This window comes from Chiloscyllium punctatum, chromosome 9 (genome assembly GCF_047496795.1).
Source record: "Chiloscyllium punctatum isolate Juve2018m chromosome 9, sChiPun1.3, whole genome shotgun sequence".
Lineage (NCBI taxonomy): Eukaryota > Metazoa > Chordata > Chondrichthyes > Orectolobiformes > Hemiscylliidae > Chiloscyllium > Chiloscyllium punctatum.
The window spans coordinates 5144033-5162039 of NC_092747.1; the positions used below are offsets into that span (position 1 = coordinate 5144033).

Sequence of the window (18007 nt, forward strand, 5' to 3'; positions counted from 1 at the left end):
GGAGTGGGGAGGGAACCGGTCAGTGTCCAGGCCCCGGGGGGTTGTGGGAGTGGGGGAGGGACCGGTCAGTGTCCAGGCCCCTGGGGTGGTGGGGAGTGGGGAGGGGACCGTCAGTGTCCAGGCCCCGGGGGGGGTGTGGGAGTGGGGAGGGACCGGTCAGTGTCCAGGCCCGGGGGGGGTGTGGGAGTGGGGAGGGACCGGTCAGTGTCCAGGCCCCGGGGGGTGGGGAGGGACCGGTCAGTGTCCAGGCCCCTGGGAGTGGGGAGGGACCGGTCAGTGTCCAGGCCCCGGGGGGGTGTGGGAGTGGGGAGGGACCGGTCAGTGTCCAGGCCCCTGGGGGTGGGTGTGGGGAGAGACCGGTCAGTGTCCAGTCCCCTGGGGGGTGGAGGTAGAGGACCGGTCAGTGTCCAGGGCCCCTGGGGGTGGGGGTGGGGAGGGACCGGTCAGTGTCCAGGCCCCTGGGGGTGGGGAGGGACCGGTCAGTGTCCAGGCCCCTGGGGGTGGGGAGGGACCGGTCAGTGTCCAGGCCCCTGGGGGTGGGGAGTGGGGAGGGGACCGGTCAGTGTCCAGGCCCCTGGGAGTGGGGGTGGGGAGGGGCCGGTCAGTGTCCAGGCCCCGGGGGGGTGTGGAGTGGGGAGGGACCGGTCAGTGTCCAGGCCCCTGGGGGTGGGGGGTGGGGAGGGGCCGGTCAGTGTCCAGTCCCCTGGGGTGGTTTGGTCCCGCTCCAAGACTCAGGGACCCCCCTCATCAGGAATTGTCTCCCGGGACTTGGTCATTCTGTGTAGACATCCTCAACATTGACCCAGGCCCTTCGGCCCATTGAGTCCAATGTATCTCTCTGCTTTTCAGCCAATCATATCAGAGTGAGAACCTTTTCCTGAGTCAGGGACAGACTCCAGACCAACTCCGGGGTCAGTGCTGGGACAGCTCAGCAGTACCAGGAGACGTAGTGCTCAGTTCACATGTTCAACTGTGTCTGATACAGAGTAAAGCTCCCTCTACACTGTCACCATCAAACACTCCCAGGGACAAGGGACAGCACGGGGTTAGATACAGAGTAAAGCTCCCTCTACACTGTCACCATCAAACACTCCCAGGGACAGGGACAGCACGGGGTTAGATACAGAGTAAAGCTCCCTCAACACTGTCACCATCAAACACTCCCAGGGACAGGGACAGCACGGGGTTAGATACAGAGTAAATCTCCCTGTACAGTGGGCGAGAGCTGGCGTGTTAGTTTCTCCTTGCTGTGCTCTAACGGGGGGGGTTTGTTTTGTAACAGAGCAATAAACCTGAGAAGGAGTGGCCAGTGAAGAGTTTGAAAATCTATCTTGGAGTCAAGAAGAAACTGAAACCACCAACATGGTAAGGGAAATGTTGCCGTTAACTCTTTCACAGGGTGTGGGCCTCACTCACAAGGCTGGTACCTGACCGTCCCTATTTGCCCCCCTTGCCGGACTCTGCGGCTCGCCCAGCTGCTTCGGGGCAGTTAATGGTCAAACGCTTTACTGTCGGTTTGGAGTCACGTATGTGTCTGAGTTCCAACCCGAAGTGATGTCATTGCGTTAGCTTCTTACGCAGGATTTCTACAGAATTCCGATGTCACCATCTGCTGATCTATCATAAAGGACACAATAACAGGACATTTAGAAATATGTAACATAATCACAAAGTAGAGGTGCCGGTGTTGGACTGGGGTGGACAAAGTTAAAAATCACAAACTATTAAGTTGGAGTCCAACAGGTTTAATTGGAAGCACTAGCTTTCGGAGTGTCGCTCCTTTTTCCACACCCACCTGATGAAGGAGCAGCGCTCCGAAAGGTAGTGTGCTTCCAAATAAACCTGTTGGACTATAACCTGGTGTTGTGTGATTTTTAACATAACATAACCAAGCAGAGTCCCTGAGGCTTCATAAAGGGGAAATGATGGCTGACATTTTGACTAGAACTCGCTGAGGAAGGAACAAATGGGTGAGATGAAAGGGAAACCATGGGTTTTCAAAAAATGTTTCATATAGATTACTTACAGTGTGGAAACAGGCCCTTCGGCCCAACAAGTCCACACCGCCCCGCCGAAGCGCAACCCACCCATACCCCTATATCTACCCCTTACCTACACTACGGACAATTTAACATGGCCAATTCACCTGCACATCTTTGGACTGTGGGAGGAAACCGGAGCACCCGGAGGAAACCCACGCAGACACGGGGAGAATGTGCAAACTCCACACAGACAGTCGCCTGAGGCGGGAATTGAACCCGGGTCTCTGGCGCTGTGAGGCAGCAGTGCTAACCACTGTGCCACCGTGCCGCCCACACAGAGTCTCTACACTCGACCCATTGAGTCCACACCGATCGTCCAAGAGTATCCCAACCACATTCACTCCCCTCCCCATCACACTGCATTTCCCATGGCTAACCCACCTAACCCACACATCCCTGAACACTACGGGCAATTTAGCACGGCCAATCCACCCTGACCTGCACATCTTTGTGACCATGGAAGGAAACCGGAGCACCCGGAAGAAACCCATGCAGACACGGGGAGAATGTGCAAACTCCAAGGCCAGAATTGAACCCAGGTCTCTGGTGCTGTGAGGCAGCAGTGCTAACCACAGACCCACCGTGCCGCCCTTAAATATCATACCACTTAGAGCCATACAGTATGGAAGCTGACCCTTCGGTCCAACCAGTCATGCCGACCATAATCCCAAACTAAACTAGTCCTACCTGCCTGCTCCTGGCCCATATCCCTCCAAACCTTTCCTCTTCATGTATCCATCCAAATGTCTTTTAAGCGTTGTAATTGTACCCACATCCCCCACTTCCTCAGGAAGTTCGGCCTGAGTCAGGGACAGACTCCAGACCAACTCCGGGGGTCAGTGCTGGGATAGCTCAGCATTACCAGGAGACATAGTGCTCAGTTCACATGTTCAACTGTGTCTGATACGGAGTAAAGCTCCCTCTACACTGTCCCCATCAAACACTCCCACACACGAACCACCCTGTGTATAAAACATTTGCCCCTCATGTCTTTTTAAAACTCTCTGCTCTCACCTTAAAAGTGTGTCCCCAGTCTTGAAATCCCCCATCCTAGGGAAAAGACACCTACCATTAACTCTATCTATATGCCTCATAACTTTATAAACCTCTATCAGGTTGCCTCTCAACGCCCCACGCTCCAGTGAAAAAGATCCCAGCCCATCCCAGCCTTTCTTTATACCTCAAACCCTCCGTACCCAGTGACATCGTGATAATTCTCTTCTGAACCCTCTGCAGCTTCGTCATATCCTTCTGATCACACATGAGACTCTGTAATAAAGAGGAGGTGATGGTGTGTGAGTGTGGGGAGGGGATTGGTGAACAAGACAAAGTCGGGATTCGGGGGGGGGCAGGGAGCATTGAAAGGAGGGCACCCTGTATCTTGTGTGCCCCAGGGATCACTGCTGGGGCTGCAATTCTGAACAATCTACTGTATATTAATGACTTGGATGGGGAAAGTGAATGTATTACAGGCACGTTGGTGGATGAAGCCAAAATAGGTGGGAAGGCCAGTTAGGAGACTGATGGAGTCTGCAGAGGGAGATGCATAGATTAAGTGATTTGGCTAAAATAAGATGGAATATAATGTGGGGAAATGATTATGTAATAATTTATTAAGATTATGGAATGTTAAGATTATGAAAAACAGAATATTATTAAATTGGCGGAAGACTGCGTGAACCTGTATTATTGGGTGATATGGGAATCCTCGTGTTAAATACAGCTAGCATCCAAGCTCAGTGGGTAATAGGGAAGGCATAGGGACTGTTGGCCTTTAGTACCAAGGGAATGGAAGATAAAAGAAGGAAGGTTTTACTAAAGTTATTAAGGCACGGGTCAGACCCCAGCTGGAATACTGTGAATGGTTTTGGGCCCTGTGTCTAATGAGAGACATCCTGGCATTGGAGACAGTCTCGGGAAGGTTCACTCAGCCGATCCTGGGGATGGAGGGACTGTCTGATGGGGAGAGGGTGAACAGGTTGGGCCTGTACTCGTTGGAATTTAGAAAAATGAGAGGTGACCTTCTTGATTCTTCAGGGACTTGACAGGGGAGATGTGGAGCGGTTGTTTCCCCTGGTGGGAGAGTCTAGGACCAGAGGGCATCAACTCACCATAAGGGGTTGGTTACAACAAAGACAGGGAGGAATTTCTTCTCTCCGCGGGGAGTGAATCTGGGGAATCCTTTACCACGGAGGACTGTCGAGGCTGGGTCACTGAGGATCTTCAAGGCCAAGAGAGAGATTTTTAATTGGGAAGGGAATCGAGGGTTATGGGGAAAAGGCAGGAAAGGGGAGTTGAGGATTATCAAATCAGCCATGAACTTTATTCACTTACGGGGTGTGGGTGTCACTGGCTGGGCCCAGCATTTGTTGCCTGTCCCTAGTTGCCCCCTGAGAAGGTGGGGGGTGAGCTGTCTCCTTGAACCACTGCAGTCCATGTGCTGTGGGTAGACCCATAATGTCCCTGGGGAGGGAATTCCAGGATTGTGACCCAGTGACAGTGAAGGAACGGTGATATATTTCCAAGTCAGGTTGGGGAGGGGCTTGGAGGGGAACGTGCAGGGGGTGGTGTTCCTATATATTGATGTAGATGCTGTGAGCCTGATCTTCCACGGAGAATACGTTGATTGATAGAGCCACATGTTGCCGTGACAGCTGGTGGTGGTGGACAATATCTGACAATAAACTGTGTGTTCTCTGTTCCAGTTGGGGGTTCACCATTGTTTATGAAAACAAGGAAAAACACGAGAAGCAGCATTGGTGAGTATTCCGGGGGACTCTGGGGGGTAATTCCTGGGGATTCCGGGGGGGGGGGTAATTCCTGGGATTCCGAGGGGTAATTCCTGGGGATTCCGGGAGTAATTCCTGGGATTCCAGGGTTAATTGCTGGGATTCTGGGGGGTTATTGCTGGGATTCTGGGGAGTGATTCCAGGGTTAATTCCTGGGATTCTGGGAGGTAATTCCTGGGAATTCCGGGGGGTAATTCCAGGGTTAATTCCTGGGGATAATTGCTGGGATTCCGGGGGGTAATTGCTGGGATTCCAGGATATTTGCTGGGATTCTGGGGGATAATTGCTGGGATTCCAGGGATAATTGCTGGGGTTCCAAGATTTCTCCATGTCTGCGTTAGTCTCCAGGCACAGCTGTGCTCCTCAATTACATTCGAGAATGTAACTCAATCCTGGGTGTCTGTTAGTCTATGTTTAAACCAACCTGAAACCTACTGATTAGATTCCAGTCAGTCAAGCAATTCAGCTTTACTCTGTATCTAACCCCGTGCTGTCTCTGTCCTGGGAGTGTTTGATGGAGACAGTGTAGAGAAAGCTTTACACTGTATCTAACCCCGTGCTATCCCTGTCCCTGGGAATGTTTGATGGGGACCGTATAGAGGGAGCTTTACTCTGTATCTAACCCCGTGCTATCCCTGTCCCTGGGAATGTTTGATGGGGACAGTATAGAGGGAGCTTTACTCTGTATCTAACCCCGTGCTATCCCTGTCCCTGGGAGTGTTTGATGGGGACAGTATAGAGGGAGCTTTACTCTGTATCTAACCCCGTGCTGTCCCTGTCTTGGGAGTGTTTGATGGAGGCGACAGTGTCGAGGGAGCTTTACTTGTATCTAACCCCGTGCTGTCCCTGTCCCTGGGAATGTTTGATGGGGACAGTATAGAGGGAGCTTTACTCTGTATCTAACCCCATGCTGGTGCTGGGTATGGCCTGATGAGTTGGATCCCATGTACAGGTGTTGTGTGTTGGTTTTGGTTTAGGTATGTGTGCTGTGATACTCAGATGGAGCAGCGAGAGTGGTTTGCGACCTTCCTGTATATCCAGGTAATTTCTTTAAATTTACATTCAAGTTGTGAACGTAAGGAAGGCAATGCCAGTTGTGTGTCCTCCACCTCTTTGTCTCGTTCCCCAACCTGACCCAGTTTTGATGCATTGACATTGTGCTGCTCTGGAGGTGTGGGTGTCAATGGGGAGACCTCAAAGAACCTTGTCATGACCCACATTATTGAAGCATTTACTGGGGCACTTCACAGGGCAGTGAAGGGTTAATCCCACTGTGTGGGTCTGGAGTCACATGTGGGTCAGACTGAAGGACATTATTGAAACGATGGAGTGCTGCACTGTCGGAGGGTCAGTGCTGAGGGAGTGCCGCACTGTCGGAGGGTCAGTGCTGAGGGAGTGCTGCACTGTCGGAGGGTCAGTACTGAGGGAGTGCCGCACTGTCGGAGGGTCAGTGCTGAGGGAGTGCCGCACTGTCAGAGTGTCAGTGCTGAGGGAGTGCCGCACTGTCGGACGGTCAGTGCTGAGGGAGTGAGTGCAGGGAGTAGAGGGAGTGAGTGTGGGGGTAGGGGGTAAAAGGAGTGAGTGTGAGGAGTATAGGGAGTGAGTGCGGGGGGCTGGAGCGAGTGAGTGCAGAGGGTAGAGGGAGTGAGTGTGGGGGATAGAGGGAGTGAGTGCAGGGGTGGGGGGGGAGCTGGAGCAGGACAGGGCAGAAGAATGGGAGTTGGGGGGGTGGGGCTGTCAGAGGTTATTAAAGTTTCTCGAACCTGCCATTGCTCAGAATATGGAGGGGGTCAGGATTCTAACATCAGGAAGAGCCGGTCAGTGGCTAACTATGGGATACATGTCGAATTGGAAGGTCAGGGGGATGGGCAGGGGGGAGGGGTTCCCTTGTGAGTAAGACGTGAAGGTAGATCAATAGCACAAAGTGACCGCGTTGGAAGGTGTCGTATCTGTGTGGGTCGAGCTGAGGAACTGCAAAAGGAAAAAGCCCCTGATGGGAGTTATACACAGGACCCCCCCCCCCCGAGCTGTGGTCAGGGTGTGGGATCGATAATAAACCCACAGTTAGAAAAGGCAGGTCAGAAAGACACTATTACAATAATCCTGAGGGACTTCAATATGCAGGGGGCCCGGAAAATCAGGGTGGGAGCAGATCATAAGGAAAGGAATTTGTGGAATGTCTATGAGATGGATTTTTTTGGAGCAGCTTGTGGTTGATTCCTGAAGGAACAGGCAGGTCTGGATTTGGTGATGTGTAATGAGACAGACCTGATTAGGGAGCTTAAGGTGAAGGAACCCCCCCTCTCCAAGGGGGCAGTGACCATAATATGACCACATTCACCCTGCAGTTTGAGAGGGAGAAGCTGGAATCAGAGGGAACGGAATTACAATTGGGTAAAGGGAACGACGTGAGGGAGGAGCTGGCCAGAATTGATTGGAAGGGGAGCCCAGCGAGGGGGAAGGTGGTGGAACAGCAACGGCAGGAGTTTAGACCATAGACCATAGAATATTACAGCGCAGTATAGGTGCTTCAGCCTGTGATGTTGCACCGACCTGAGAAATTAATCTGCTGCCCATCTAACCTACACTATTCCATTATTATCCATAAGTATGTCCACTGTCCATTTAAAAGCCCTTAAAGTTGGTGAGTCTACTACCGTTGCAGGCAGTGCGTTCCACATCCCTACTGCTCTCTGAGTAAAGAAACTACCTCTGACATCTGTCCTATATCTATTACCCCTCAATTTAAAGCTATGTCCCCTCACCATCTGAGGAAAAAGGCTCTCCCTGTCCACCCTATCTAACCCTCTGATTATCTTGTATGTCTCTGTTAAGTCACCTCTCAACCTTCTTTTCTCCAATGAAAACAGCCTCAAGGCCCTCAGCCTTTCCCCATAAGACCTTCCCTCCAGACCAGGCAACATCCTAGTAAATCTCCTCTGAACCCTTTCCAAAGCTTCCACATCCTTCCTATAATGCAGTGACCAGAACCGTACACAATACTCCAGGTGCAGCCATACCAGTGTCTTGTACAGCTGAAGCATGATCTCATGGCTCCGAAACTCAATCCCCCTACCAATAAATGCCAACACACCATATGTCTTCTTAACAACCCTATCAACCTGGGTGGCAACTTTCAAGGATTTTATGCACCAGGACACTGAGATCTCTCTGTTCATCAACACCCACGCCAAGAATTTTACCATTAGCCCAGTACTTTGTATTCCTGTTACTTCTTCTGAAGTGAGCTACCTCACACTTTTCTGAATTAAACTCCATTTGCCACTTCTCAGCCCAGCTTTGCATCTTATCTATGTCCCTCTGTAACCCACAACATCTTCGGCACTATCCACAACTCTGCCTACATTAGTGTCAATCCCAGATTTATTAACCCATCCGTCTACGTCCACATCCAGATAATTTATAAAATGACAAACAGCAGTGGCCCAGAACAGATCCTTACGACACACCACTAGTAACTGAGCTCCAGGACGGACATTTCCCATCAGCCACCACCCTCTGTCTTCTTTCAGTGAGCCAATTCCTGATTCAAACAGCTAAACCTCCTTCAATCCCCAAACTTCATATTTTCTGCAATAGTCTATTGTGTGGAACCTTATCAAACACCTTACTGAAGTCCGTATCCACCACATCAACAGATTACCTTCATCTACCTGTTTTGTCACCTTCCCGAAGGACTCAATAAGATTTGTGAGGCATGACCTACCCTTCACAAAACTGTGTTGACTATCTCTAATCCAATTATTCCTTTCCTGATGATTATAAATCCTATCTCTTATGATCTATTCCAACACCTAACCCACACCCGAAGGAAGGTTCACTGGTCTATAATTACCAGGGTTGTCCTGACTCCCCTTTGTAAACAAGGGAACAGCATTTGCTATCCTCCAGTCTTCTGGCACTACTCCTGTTGACAACAATGACATAAAGATCAAAGGCTCTGCAATCTCCCTGGCTTCCCAGAGAATCCGAGGATAAATCCCAGGGGTCTTATCTATTTTCAGATCTCCAAAGTTGCTAAAACCTCTTCTTTGTCAACCTCAGTCCCATCTAATCCTGTCGCCTGTATCTCCGTATTCTCACTAACATTGCCCTTTTCCAATGTGAATACTGATGAAAAGTATTCATTAAACACTTGCCCTATGTCCTCAGGTTCCACACACAATTCCACTACTGTCTTTGATTGACCCTACTCTTACTCTAGTCATTCTTTTATTCCTGATCTACCTACAGAAGGCCTTAGGGTTTTCCCTGATCCTATCCGCCAACAACTTCTCATGTCCCCTCCTGGCTCCTCTTAGCCCTCTCTTTAGATTGTTTCTGGCTAACTTATCCTAACGGAGTCTTCACGCCTCATCCTTGGAAGGCACAGCTGAAACCCATCCCAAGGAGGAAGAAACACACCTCGGGGGAGGAGGAGCCGACCCTGGCTGGCCAGGGAATTCAGGGACAGCTTAAAGACAAAGGAAAAGTGGACAATGTGGTGCAGATTAATGGGAAGGAGCGGATTGGGAAAACCAGCAGAAACCAGCAGAGGGTCGTGATAAACCAATCGGGGGAGGGGGGGGATGAAATATGCGAGTAATCTGGTTTGTAATATTGAAGATTCGAGAAGAAGGTAACAGAGGCATTGGTGGTGATCTGTCAGGAATCACTGGAGTCAGGGAGAGTCCCAGAGAACTGGAAGGTGGTTAATGTAACACCCCTGTGTAAGAAGGGAGGGAGGTAGAAGACAGGAGACTATCGGCTGGTCAGTCTGACCTCAGTCATTGGGAAGGTTTTAGCATCCATTATTACGTATGAGATTGCAGAGTACGTGGAAGTGCAGGGTAACATAGGGCTGAGTCAGCACGGCTTCATCAAGGAGAGGGTCATGCCTGACAAATCTGTTTGAATATTTCGAGGAGGAAATGAGCAAGTTAGAGAAAGGAGACCCAGTGGATGTGATCTATTTGGATTTCCAGAAGGTCTTTGACAAGGTGCCACACAGGAGGCTGCAAAATAAGGAAGAGCCCAATGTGTTCGGGGCAAGATACTGGCCTGGATACAGGATTAGCTGACTGGCAGGAGGCAGACAGTGAGGATAAAGGGGTCTGTTTCAGAATGGCAGCCAGTGACTGGTGGAGTTCTGCAGGGGTCTGTATTGGGACCATAACTATTCACATTATACATTAACAGTCTGGACGGAGGAACTGAGGGCACTGTTGCTCAGTTTATAGATGACACAAGGATAGGTGGAGGGACAGATAGTGGTGAGGAAGTGGGGAGGCTACAGAAGGTCTTGGACAGGCTGAGAGAGTGGGAAAGGAAGTGGCAGATGGAATACAATGTGGGAAAGGGAGAGGTTATGCCCTTTGGTAGGAAGAATAGAGGTGCAGACTATTTTCTAAAGACTGAAAGGCTTCAGAAATCCGAAGCACAAAGGGACTTGGGAGTCCCAGTTCAGGATTCTCTGAAGGTGAACATGCAGGTTTAGGTGGCAGTTAGGAGGGCAGATGCAATGTAAGCATTCACTTCAAGATGGCTGGAATACAAGAGCAGAGCTGTACTGCTGAGGCTGGATAAGGCTCTGGTCAGACCACATTCAGAATCTTGTGAACAGTTTTGGGCCCCGTATCTAAGGAAGGATGTGCTGGTCTTGGAGGGGGGTCCAGAGGAGGTTTACAAGAATGATCCCAGGAATGAAGGGATTGTCATATGAGGAACGATTCGGGACTCTGGGTCTGTACTTGATGGAGTTTAGAAGGATGAGGGGGGTTCTCACGGAAACTTCCAGAATCCTGAGAGGCCTGGATAGAGAGGATGTGGAGAAGATGTTTCCACCAGGAGGAGAGACTAGGACCCGAGGGCCCAGTCTCAGGGTGAAGGGGTGACCCTTTAGAACTGAGATGAGGAGGAATTTCTTCAGCCAGAGGCTGGGGAATCAGTGGGACTCATTACCACAGGGGACTGTGGAGGGCAAGTCACTGAGTGTGTTTAAGACAGAGATAGATAGGTTCCTGATTAGTAAGGGGGTCAAGGGCCACAGGGTGAATGGGGTTGAGAAACATATCAACCATGGCAGACTAGACTCAATGGGCTGAATGGCCTAACTCAGCTTCTATATCTCATAGTCTGATGGACACAGTGAGGGATTCTGGGGTTATCAGGGTGGGGGGAGGGGGGGGGGGGGGGGGGGGGTGGGGGGGGGGGGGGGGGGGGTGTGGGGTGGGGGAGATGGGCATGTGCTCTTGTTTCCAGGTGTGTGTGTGATGGGGTTTCTAATCTCTCTCTCTCTCTCTCTCTCTCTCTCTCTCTCTCTCCCTCTCTCCCTCTCTCCCTGCTCTGTCTGTGTCTGTCTCTCAATCTCTCTCTCTCTCTGTCTCTCTTCCCTCTCTCTCCCTCCTCTGTCTGTCTGTCTCTCTCTCTCGCTCTCCCTCTCTTCTCTGTCTGTCTCTCTGTCTCTCTCTCTCTCTCTCCCCCCCCTCCACCCCCCTGTGTTTGTTTTCCTCAGCACGACGGGAATGTGTGGCCAATGAACCCTTCCAGCTCACGGACCTCGCGGTCACCTCCAGACTCCAGGTTTAATAACGTCTCCCTGATCCCTCTGCGAGGCAATGCCAGTGAAATGAGGAACAGTGTGGCTGCCTTTACTGCTGACCCTCTCTCAGTGAGTGCTCGTCAAACATGTCCATCACTAGCACGTTACCCTGTACACCCAGGCAGGGGTGGGAGCAGGGGGCTGGGGGAGTGGTTACTGAGGGGGTTAGTGAGGGCACAGGTGATAGGACTGAGCTGTGATGCCTCCGACCCTGGTTCCACACGTTAGTTTTGCTGGATTGGACATTGTGTCGGTCATTCCTGCCCCGCTCACTGTGTTGGAACTGACCGAGGGTCAGCGTGAAGTGAAGCTCTCTCTCCATTATCTTGAGGATGAGTGGTCAAACTGAGGATCTCTCCAGGGGGGACCCTAAAGGTCATCCCAGCCAGTTGGCGTCCGCTGAAGGCACTGGGCAGATGTGGTTGGCATAGAACGGGCAGCTTATGTCCACAGGTCCCAGACACCGTCAATTCTCGTTTACCCCAAACTTCCCATCCCTCATCCAACCCCCAGCTGGGGACAATCTCACTGAAAAAGGAGAGACCCTCGAGCAAAGCCTCATGTCTTACTCTCATCAGGATCAACACAAGAATGCCACGACTCAAACCGTCACCAGCATCTCCATCTCAAAGGGGAAGGGTGCTGATTGGCTGACAACTCAACTCTGATTGGCCGGGCTGAGAAAACAATGGGTAGCAATAGGCGCTCCAAGGTGCTTCAAGAAAAGGATGAGAGGCTTGAGCCGATTCCTTTTGTTTTCAGAGGATGGATCCTTGCGTCTGAATATGAAGCACTGCTCACAAAGGGGGGTGTTTTGACCCTGTTTGCTGTAATCCTGAAGTTGGGTGGTGGTATCTGATGGAGCTCTGAAGGAAAACAGGTGCCGTCCCAGCAGAACAGTATCCCGCTCCCTGAGCCTCTCAGTACCTGCTCCCTGCTCTCTCACTGAGGAATGGCCATCATTTTCAAGCCTTGAAATAGGGTCATAGTGGGAATAGGTTTGAGGAGGACTGTTTCAGACTGCGTTGGGAGGTCGTGTTGCAACTGTACAATACATTGAAGAAGGTGTTTGGTATGCTTTCCTTCATTGGCCAGAGTATTGAGTACAGGAGTTGGGAGGTCACGTTGAGGCTGTACAAGACATTGGTTAGGCCACTGTTGGAATCTTGTGTGCAATTCTGGTCTCCTTCCGATCGGAAAGATGTTGTGAACTTGAAAGGGTTCAGAAAAGATTTACAAGGATGTTGCCAGGGTTGGAGGATTTGAGCTATAGGGAGAGGCTGAACAGGCTGGGGCTGTTTTCCCTGGAGCGTCGGAGGCTGAGGGGTGACCTTATAGAGGTTTATAAAATCAGGAGGGGCATTGATAGGATAAATAGACAAAGTCTTTTCCCTGGGGTTGGGGAGTCCAGAACTAGAGGGCATAGGTTTAGGGTGAGAGGGGAAAGATATAAAAGAGACCTAAGGGACAACTTTTTCACGCAGAGGGTGGTACGTGTATGGAATGAGCTGCCAGAGGAAGTGGAGGAGGCTGGTACAATTGCAACATTTAAGAGGCATTTGGATGGGTATATGAATAGGAAGGGTTTGGAGGGATATGGGCTGGGTGCTGGCATTTGGGACTAGATTGGGTTGGGATATCTGGTCGGCATGGACAGGTTGGACTGAAGGGTCTGTTTCCATGCTGTACATCTCTATGACTGTATGACTCTAATTGGAGTTTAGAAGGTTGAGGGGAAACCTCATGGAAAGTTCCAGAATCCTGAGAGGCCCGGATAGAGTGGACATGGAAAAGATGTTTCCACCAGGAGGAGATACCAGGGCCTGAGGGCCCAGCCTCAGGGTGAAGGGGTGACCCTTTCGAACTGAGATGAGGAGGAATGTCTTCAGCCATAGAGGACTGTGGAGGTCATCACTGTGTGTATTTGAGACAGAGATAGATAGGTTCCTGATTACTAAGGGGGTCAAGGGTTACAGGGAGAAGGTGGGAGAATGGGATTAAGAAACATTTCAGCCATGATTGAATGGCAGAGCAGACTCAATGGGCTGAATGACCTAATTTTGCTCCAGTATCTTAAGATCTATTGTGACCTCTCTTCCTCCTCTAACACACTTTCTAAAACCTGTCTCAGAGTGGTGCATCCGAGGAGCAGGAGATGAAGGGCTTATGCCTGAAACGTCGATTCTCCTGCTCCTCAGACGTTGCCTGACCTGCTGTGCTTTTCCAGCACCACATTCTGGACTCTGATCTCCATCATCTGCAGCCCTCACTTCCTCCTCCTTGGTAAAGCGGTCAGTCACCTCTGTTAGTAAATATGTTTTGATAATTGTTCACGTCAAGTACCTGGGAATGCCTTTCACAGCTAAAGGTGCTACATGAATGCAGATGTTGCATGTATAGCAAGGAGTGGTCTGTACATTTGCCAAAGGAATTTCTAATTTTGGAACAAAGTTGGTGATGTGAATCAGTTGGCCAAACGTGGGATGGGGTCTGAGATGAAGACAGTAAGATGGGTCCTGCACTGTTTAGTTCAACAGGTGAAGCCTGTTAAAGATTAATGACTGAGCTGTACCAGTGCTGATTCATCATACAGTAATACAGTACAGATGAGACCCTTCAGCCCATTGAGTCTGTATTGTCAAACTGCAGTAGTGTCCTGCATTCATTGCACTTTCACACACTTGGCCCATAGCCTTGAATTTATGACACTTCAGATACCCACCCAGTGCTGATTGAAGGATGTCTAAGTGGGGAAGTGACGTTTGTGATTGCTGTATGACTTCACCGTGTCCCTAATCAACTCCCATTGGTGTACGGGCCGGCTCGGTGGCTCGGTGGTTAGCGCTGCTGCTTCATAGCGTCAGGGACCCAGGTTCGATTCCAGCCTCAGGCAACTGGTTGGTGTGGAGTTTACACAATCTGCGTGGGTTTCCTCCGGGTGCTCCAGTCTAAAGCTGTGCAGGTTAACTGTATTGGTCATGGGAATGCAAGGTTACAGAGATAGGCTGAGGGAATGGGATTCTCTTCAGAGGACTCAATGGGCTGAATGGCCTGCTTCCACACTATGATATAGTTCTTAGGGATCAATGGATTTGGGGAGAAACCAGGAGCAGGGGGATTGAGTTGGATGGTCCACCATCATCATATTGAATGGTGGAGCAGCATTGATGGGCCGAATAGTCTTTAGGGCGGCACGGTGGCTCAGTGGTTAGCACTGCTGCCTCACAGAACCAGGGACCCAGGTTCACTTCCAGCCTCGGGCGACTGTCTGTGTGGAGTTTGCACGTTCTCCCCGTGTCTGCGTGGGTTTCCTCCGGGTGCTCCGGTTTCCTCCCACAGTCCAAAGATGTGCAGGTCAGGTGAAGTGGCCGTGAGAAATTGCCCGTAGTGTTAGATGTAGGGAAATGGGTCTGGGATGGGTTACTCTTCAGAGGGTCAGTGTGGGCTGAAGGGCCTGTTTCCACACTGTCGGAAATCTAATCTAAATCTAATTCACAGTGTCACTAATGAGCTCCCATGTCAACAGTCACTGGCACCTCCTGTGGGGTTTTTGGGGTTATTTGTCCATGTGGGTGTTGCTGGTAAATCCAGCATGTGTTTTCCATCCCTAATTGCCCCAGGGTGGCTCTCTCCGCTATCTCCAAGATCAGTAAGAGATTAATCGGAGACTGGGGTCACGTGTAGGCTGGACCAGGAAAAGGTGGCAGATTTCTTTCTGTGGTCCACAGAGTGCTCGGGCTGGGGTAGCAGAGAGAACGGAAGCTTTTGATGAGCCGTGATTGTATTGAATGGCAGGGCAGGCTCGATGGGCTGAATGGCCTCCTCCTGTTCCTGTGTTAGTGTGCCGGGTGGGTTTTTGCACCAGTTGTCAATGGTAACCATTCGACTGGCTTTTAATTCCAGATTTTTATTGAATTTGCATTTCACTCTCAGCCACAATGGGGTTGGAAACCACACCCCCCTCCCGAAAAAATAGACCTGGGGCCCTGGATCTCTCACCCAAACACCCGAATTACATCATAGAATCCCCACAGTGTGGAAACAGGCCCTTCAGCCCAACAAGTCCACACTGACCCTCTGAAGAGTAACCCACCCAGACTTACTCCCCTACTGCTCTACATTTACCCCTGAATAATGCATCTACCCTACACATCCCTGGACACTACGGGTAATTGAGCATGGCCAATCCACCCTGACCTGCACATCTTTGGACTGTGGGAGGAAACCGGAGCACCCGGAGGAAACCCACACAGACAGTCACCTGAGGCTGGTATCGAACCCTGGTCCCTGGCGCTGTGAGGCAGCTGTGCTAACCACTGAGCCACCGTGTCACCCAGATTATTGAGTGGGCTTTTGCTTTTTAATCATGTGATGTGGGTGTTGCTGACTGGGCCCAGTATTTATCACCCGTCCCTAGTTGCCCCCTTGAGAAGGTAGGGGTGAGCTGCCTTCTTGAACCGCTGCAGTCCACGTGCTGTGGGTTGACCCACGATGTCCCTTAGGGAGGAGATTCCAGGATTTTGACCCAGTGACAGTGAAGGAACAGGGATATATTTCCAAGTCAGAATGGGGAGTGGGGAATGGCTGGGAGGGGAACTTGCAGGGGGTGTTGTCCCCCAGCCTCTCCTATCCCCCTCCCCCTTTCCCCTGGGGCAGTGGGGTGTCTGCTCAGGTCGGGGGGGGGGGGGGGGGGTGAGTGGGGGCCTGAGAGGCTGGTGTTTGTTTTTGCCTCTTCCTTGTCGAAGGTTATTGCAGAGGAGTGCAGTGACTCTACAACATGTCACGTTGGTGAGGACAGCAGCAAGTGAGGCAATAAATCTTCACTCGTGATTTTGTGTCTAATTCTAATTTGCTGTTTTCTAGATCTTTACGCAGCAGTGAGAACCTGGTCTCCAGTCAAGGTGAGGATAGAAAGTGGGACATGTACTACCCTGACCCTGACCCTGACCCTGACCCTGACCCTGACCCTGACTGACCTGGATTCCTGACCCCTAACCCCCACACGTGCCTTAAACTGTGTGCCCAGGACTCCAATCCCCGACACCTGATCCATGTCCAAGTTACTGACCCCAAGTTTGGCTCAGACAGAATCATAGAATCTTTACTATTCAGCCCATCGAGTCCACACTGACCCTCCGAAGGGCAACCAACCCAGACCCAGCCGCCCCTTACTCTATCCCTGTAACCCTGAATTCCCCATGGCAAACCCACCCTAACCTACACATCCTTGGGCACTATAGGACAATTCCCCATGGCAAACCCACCCTAACCTACACATCCCTGGACAATATAGACAATTTAACATGGCCAATCCACCCTAATCTGCACATCCCTGGACACGATGGGACAATTAAGCATGGCTAATCCACCCTAACCTACCCTAACCTGCACATCCCTGGGCACTATGGGACAAGTTAGCATTGCCAATCCACCCTAACCTGCACATCTACTGGACACTATGGGACAATTTTGCGCGGCCAATCCACCCTAATCTGCACATCCCTGGACACTATGGGACAATTTTGCGCGGCCAATCCACCCTAATCTGCACATCCCTGGACACTATGGGACAATTTTGCGCGGCCAGTCCACCCTAACCTACACATCCCTGGACACTATGGGACAATTTAGCACGGCCAGTCCACCCTATCCTACACATCCCTGGACACTATGGGACAATTTCCCACGGCCAATCCACCCTAACCTACAAAAGATCGGACTGTGGGAGGAAACCCACGCAGACACGGCTGTTCCACTTGGGGAGGGGCGAGTCACCTAGTGAGCTGCGGCCCACATCCTAACTGATCCGCTGTCTTTCTATGACAGGAAGCTCAGGAGCTGGAAGCTACAGAGCAGAGAAACCGATAGGAGGGTGTGTTCAGCCGAGGGAGGAGGGAGTGAGGTGGAGGAGAAGGGGCAGGAGCAGCCCCTTCCACTGAGCGTCACTCCTTGTGGTTCTTGTCGAGCTGAAGAACTGACACTAGCAATCCACCTGAACCAGTCGTCGGTGTGGGAGCAGAGGATGGTGCCGAGGATCACCTGCTGTTTTAAAGACTTTTAGTGCATCGGTGTGAAACTGTTGTAGCATAGAGAATGTCCAATGGAAGCTTGTACATATTTTACAACCTGTACCCCCTTTCCCAAGCCCCTCCACCTGCTGAGACAATGTTTATTTAATTTAACCCTGTTTTCCTCATCTTCCAATCTGCTTCCGGTGTCTGGTCTGTACCACACTCGGACAAATGTGAGTAGATGCTGCAGAGAGAGGGTGAGGGGAGAGAGATAAAAATGGATCAGATCTTCTTCCTGATTCTGCTGTCCTGTGGATGTTTTAAAGAGGCGTGGGGAGGGGGCCGCATCGGCCACTGATCGTTTCAAATGGGCCCAGCCTACTGCTATTTGATCATAGAGCCCCCACAGTGTGGAACCAGGCTCTTCGGCCCAACAGGTCCACACTGGCCCTCCCAAGAGTAACCCTCCCAATCCCAGTAGCTCATCCCCCAACCCACGTGCAACTTTAACGTGGCCAGTTCACCAAACCTGCATGTCTTTGGACTGTGGGAGGAAACAGGAGC

At 51.1% G+C, this 18007-nt stretch overlaps 1 protein-coding gene across 1 annotated transcript in view; it reads left to right on the top strand.

The window, feature by feature from the left end:
* Positions 1–17742, top strand: part of LOC140481047 (arf-GAP with Rho-GAP domain, ANK repeat and PH domain-containing protein 1-like) — a 181416-nt gene extending 163674 nt beyond the window's left edge. The window contains exons 29-34 of the mRNA XM_072576641.1: positions 1283–1365; positions 4748–4801; positions 5809–5872; positions 11346–11501; positions 16296–16333; positions 17259–17742. Coding sequence (XP_072432742.1) covers positions 1283–1365; positions 4748–4801; positions 5809–5872; positions 11346–11501; positions 16296–16313 — 375 coding nt within the window. The 3' untranslated portion in view covers positions 16314–16333; positions 17259–17742. The remainder of the gene's footprint in view (positions 1–1282; positions 1366–4747; positions 4802–5808; positions 5873–11345; positions 11502–16295; positions 16334–17258) is intronic.
* The last annotated feature ends 265 nt before the right edge of the window (positions 17743–18007 follow it).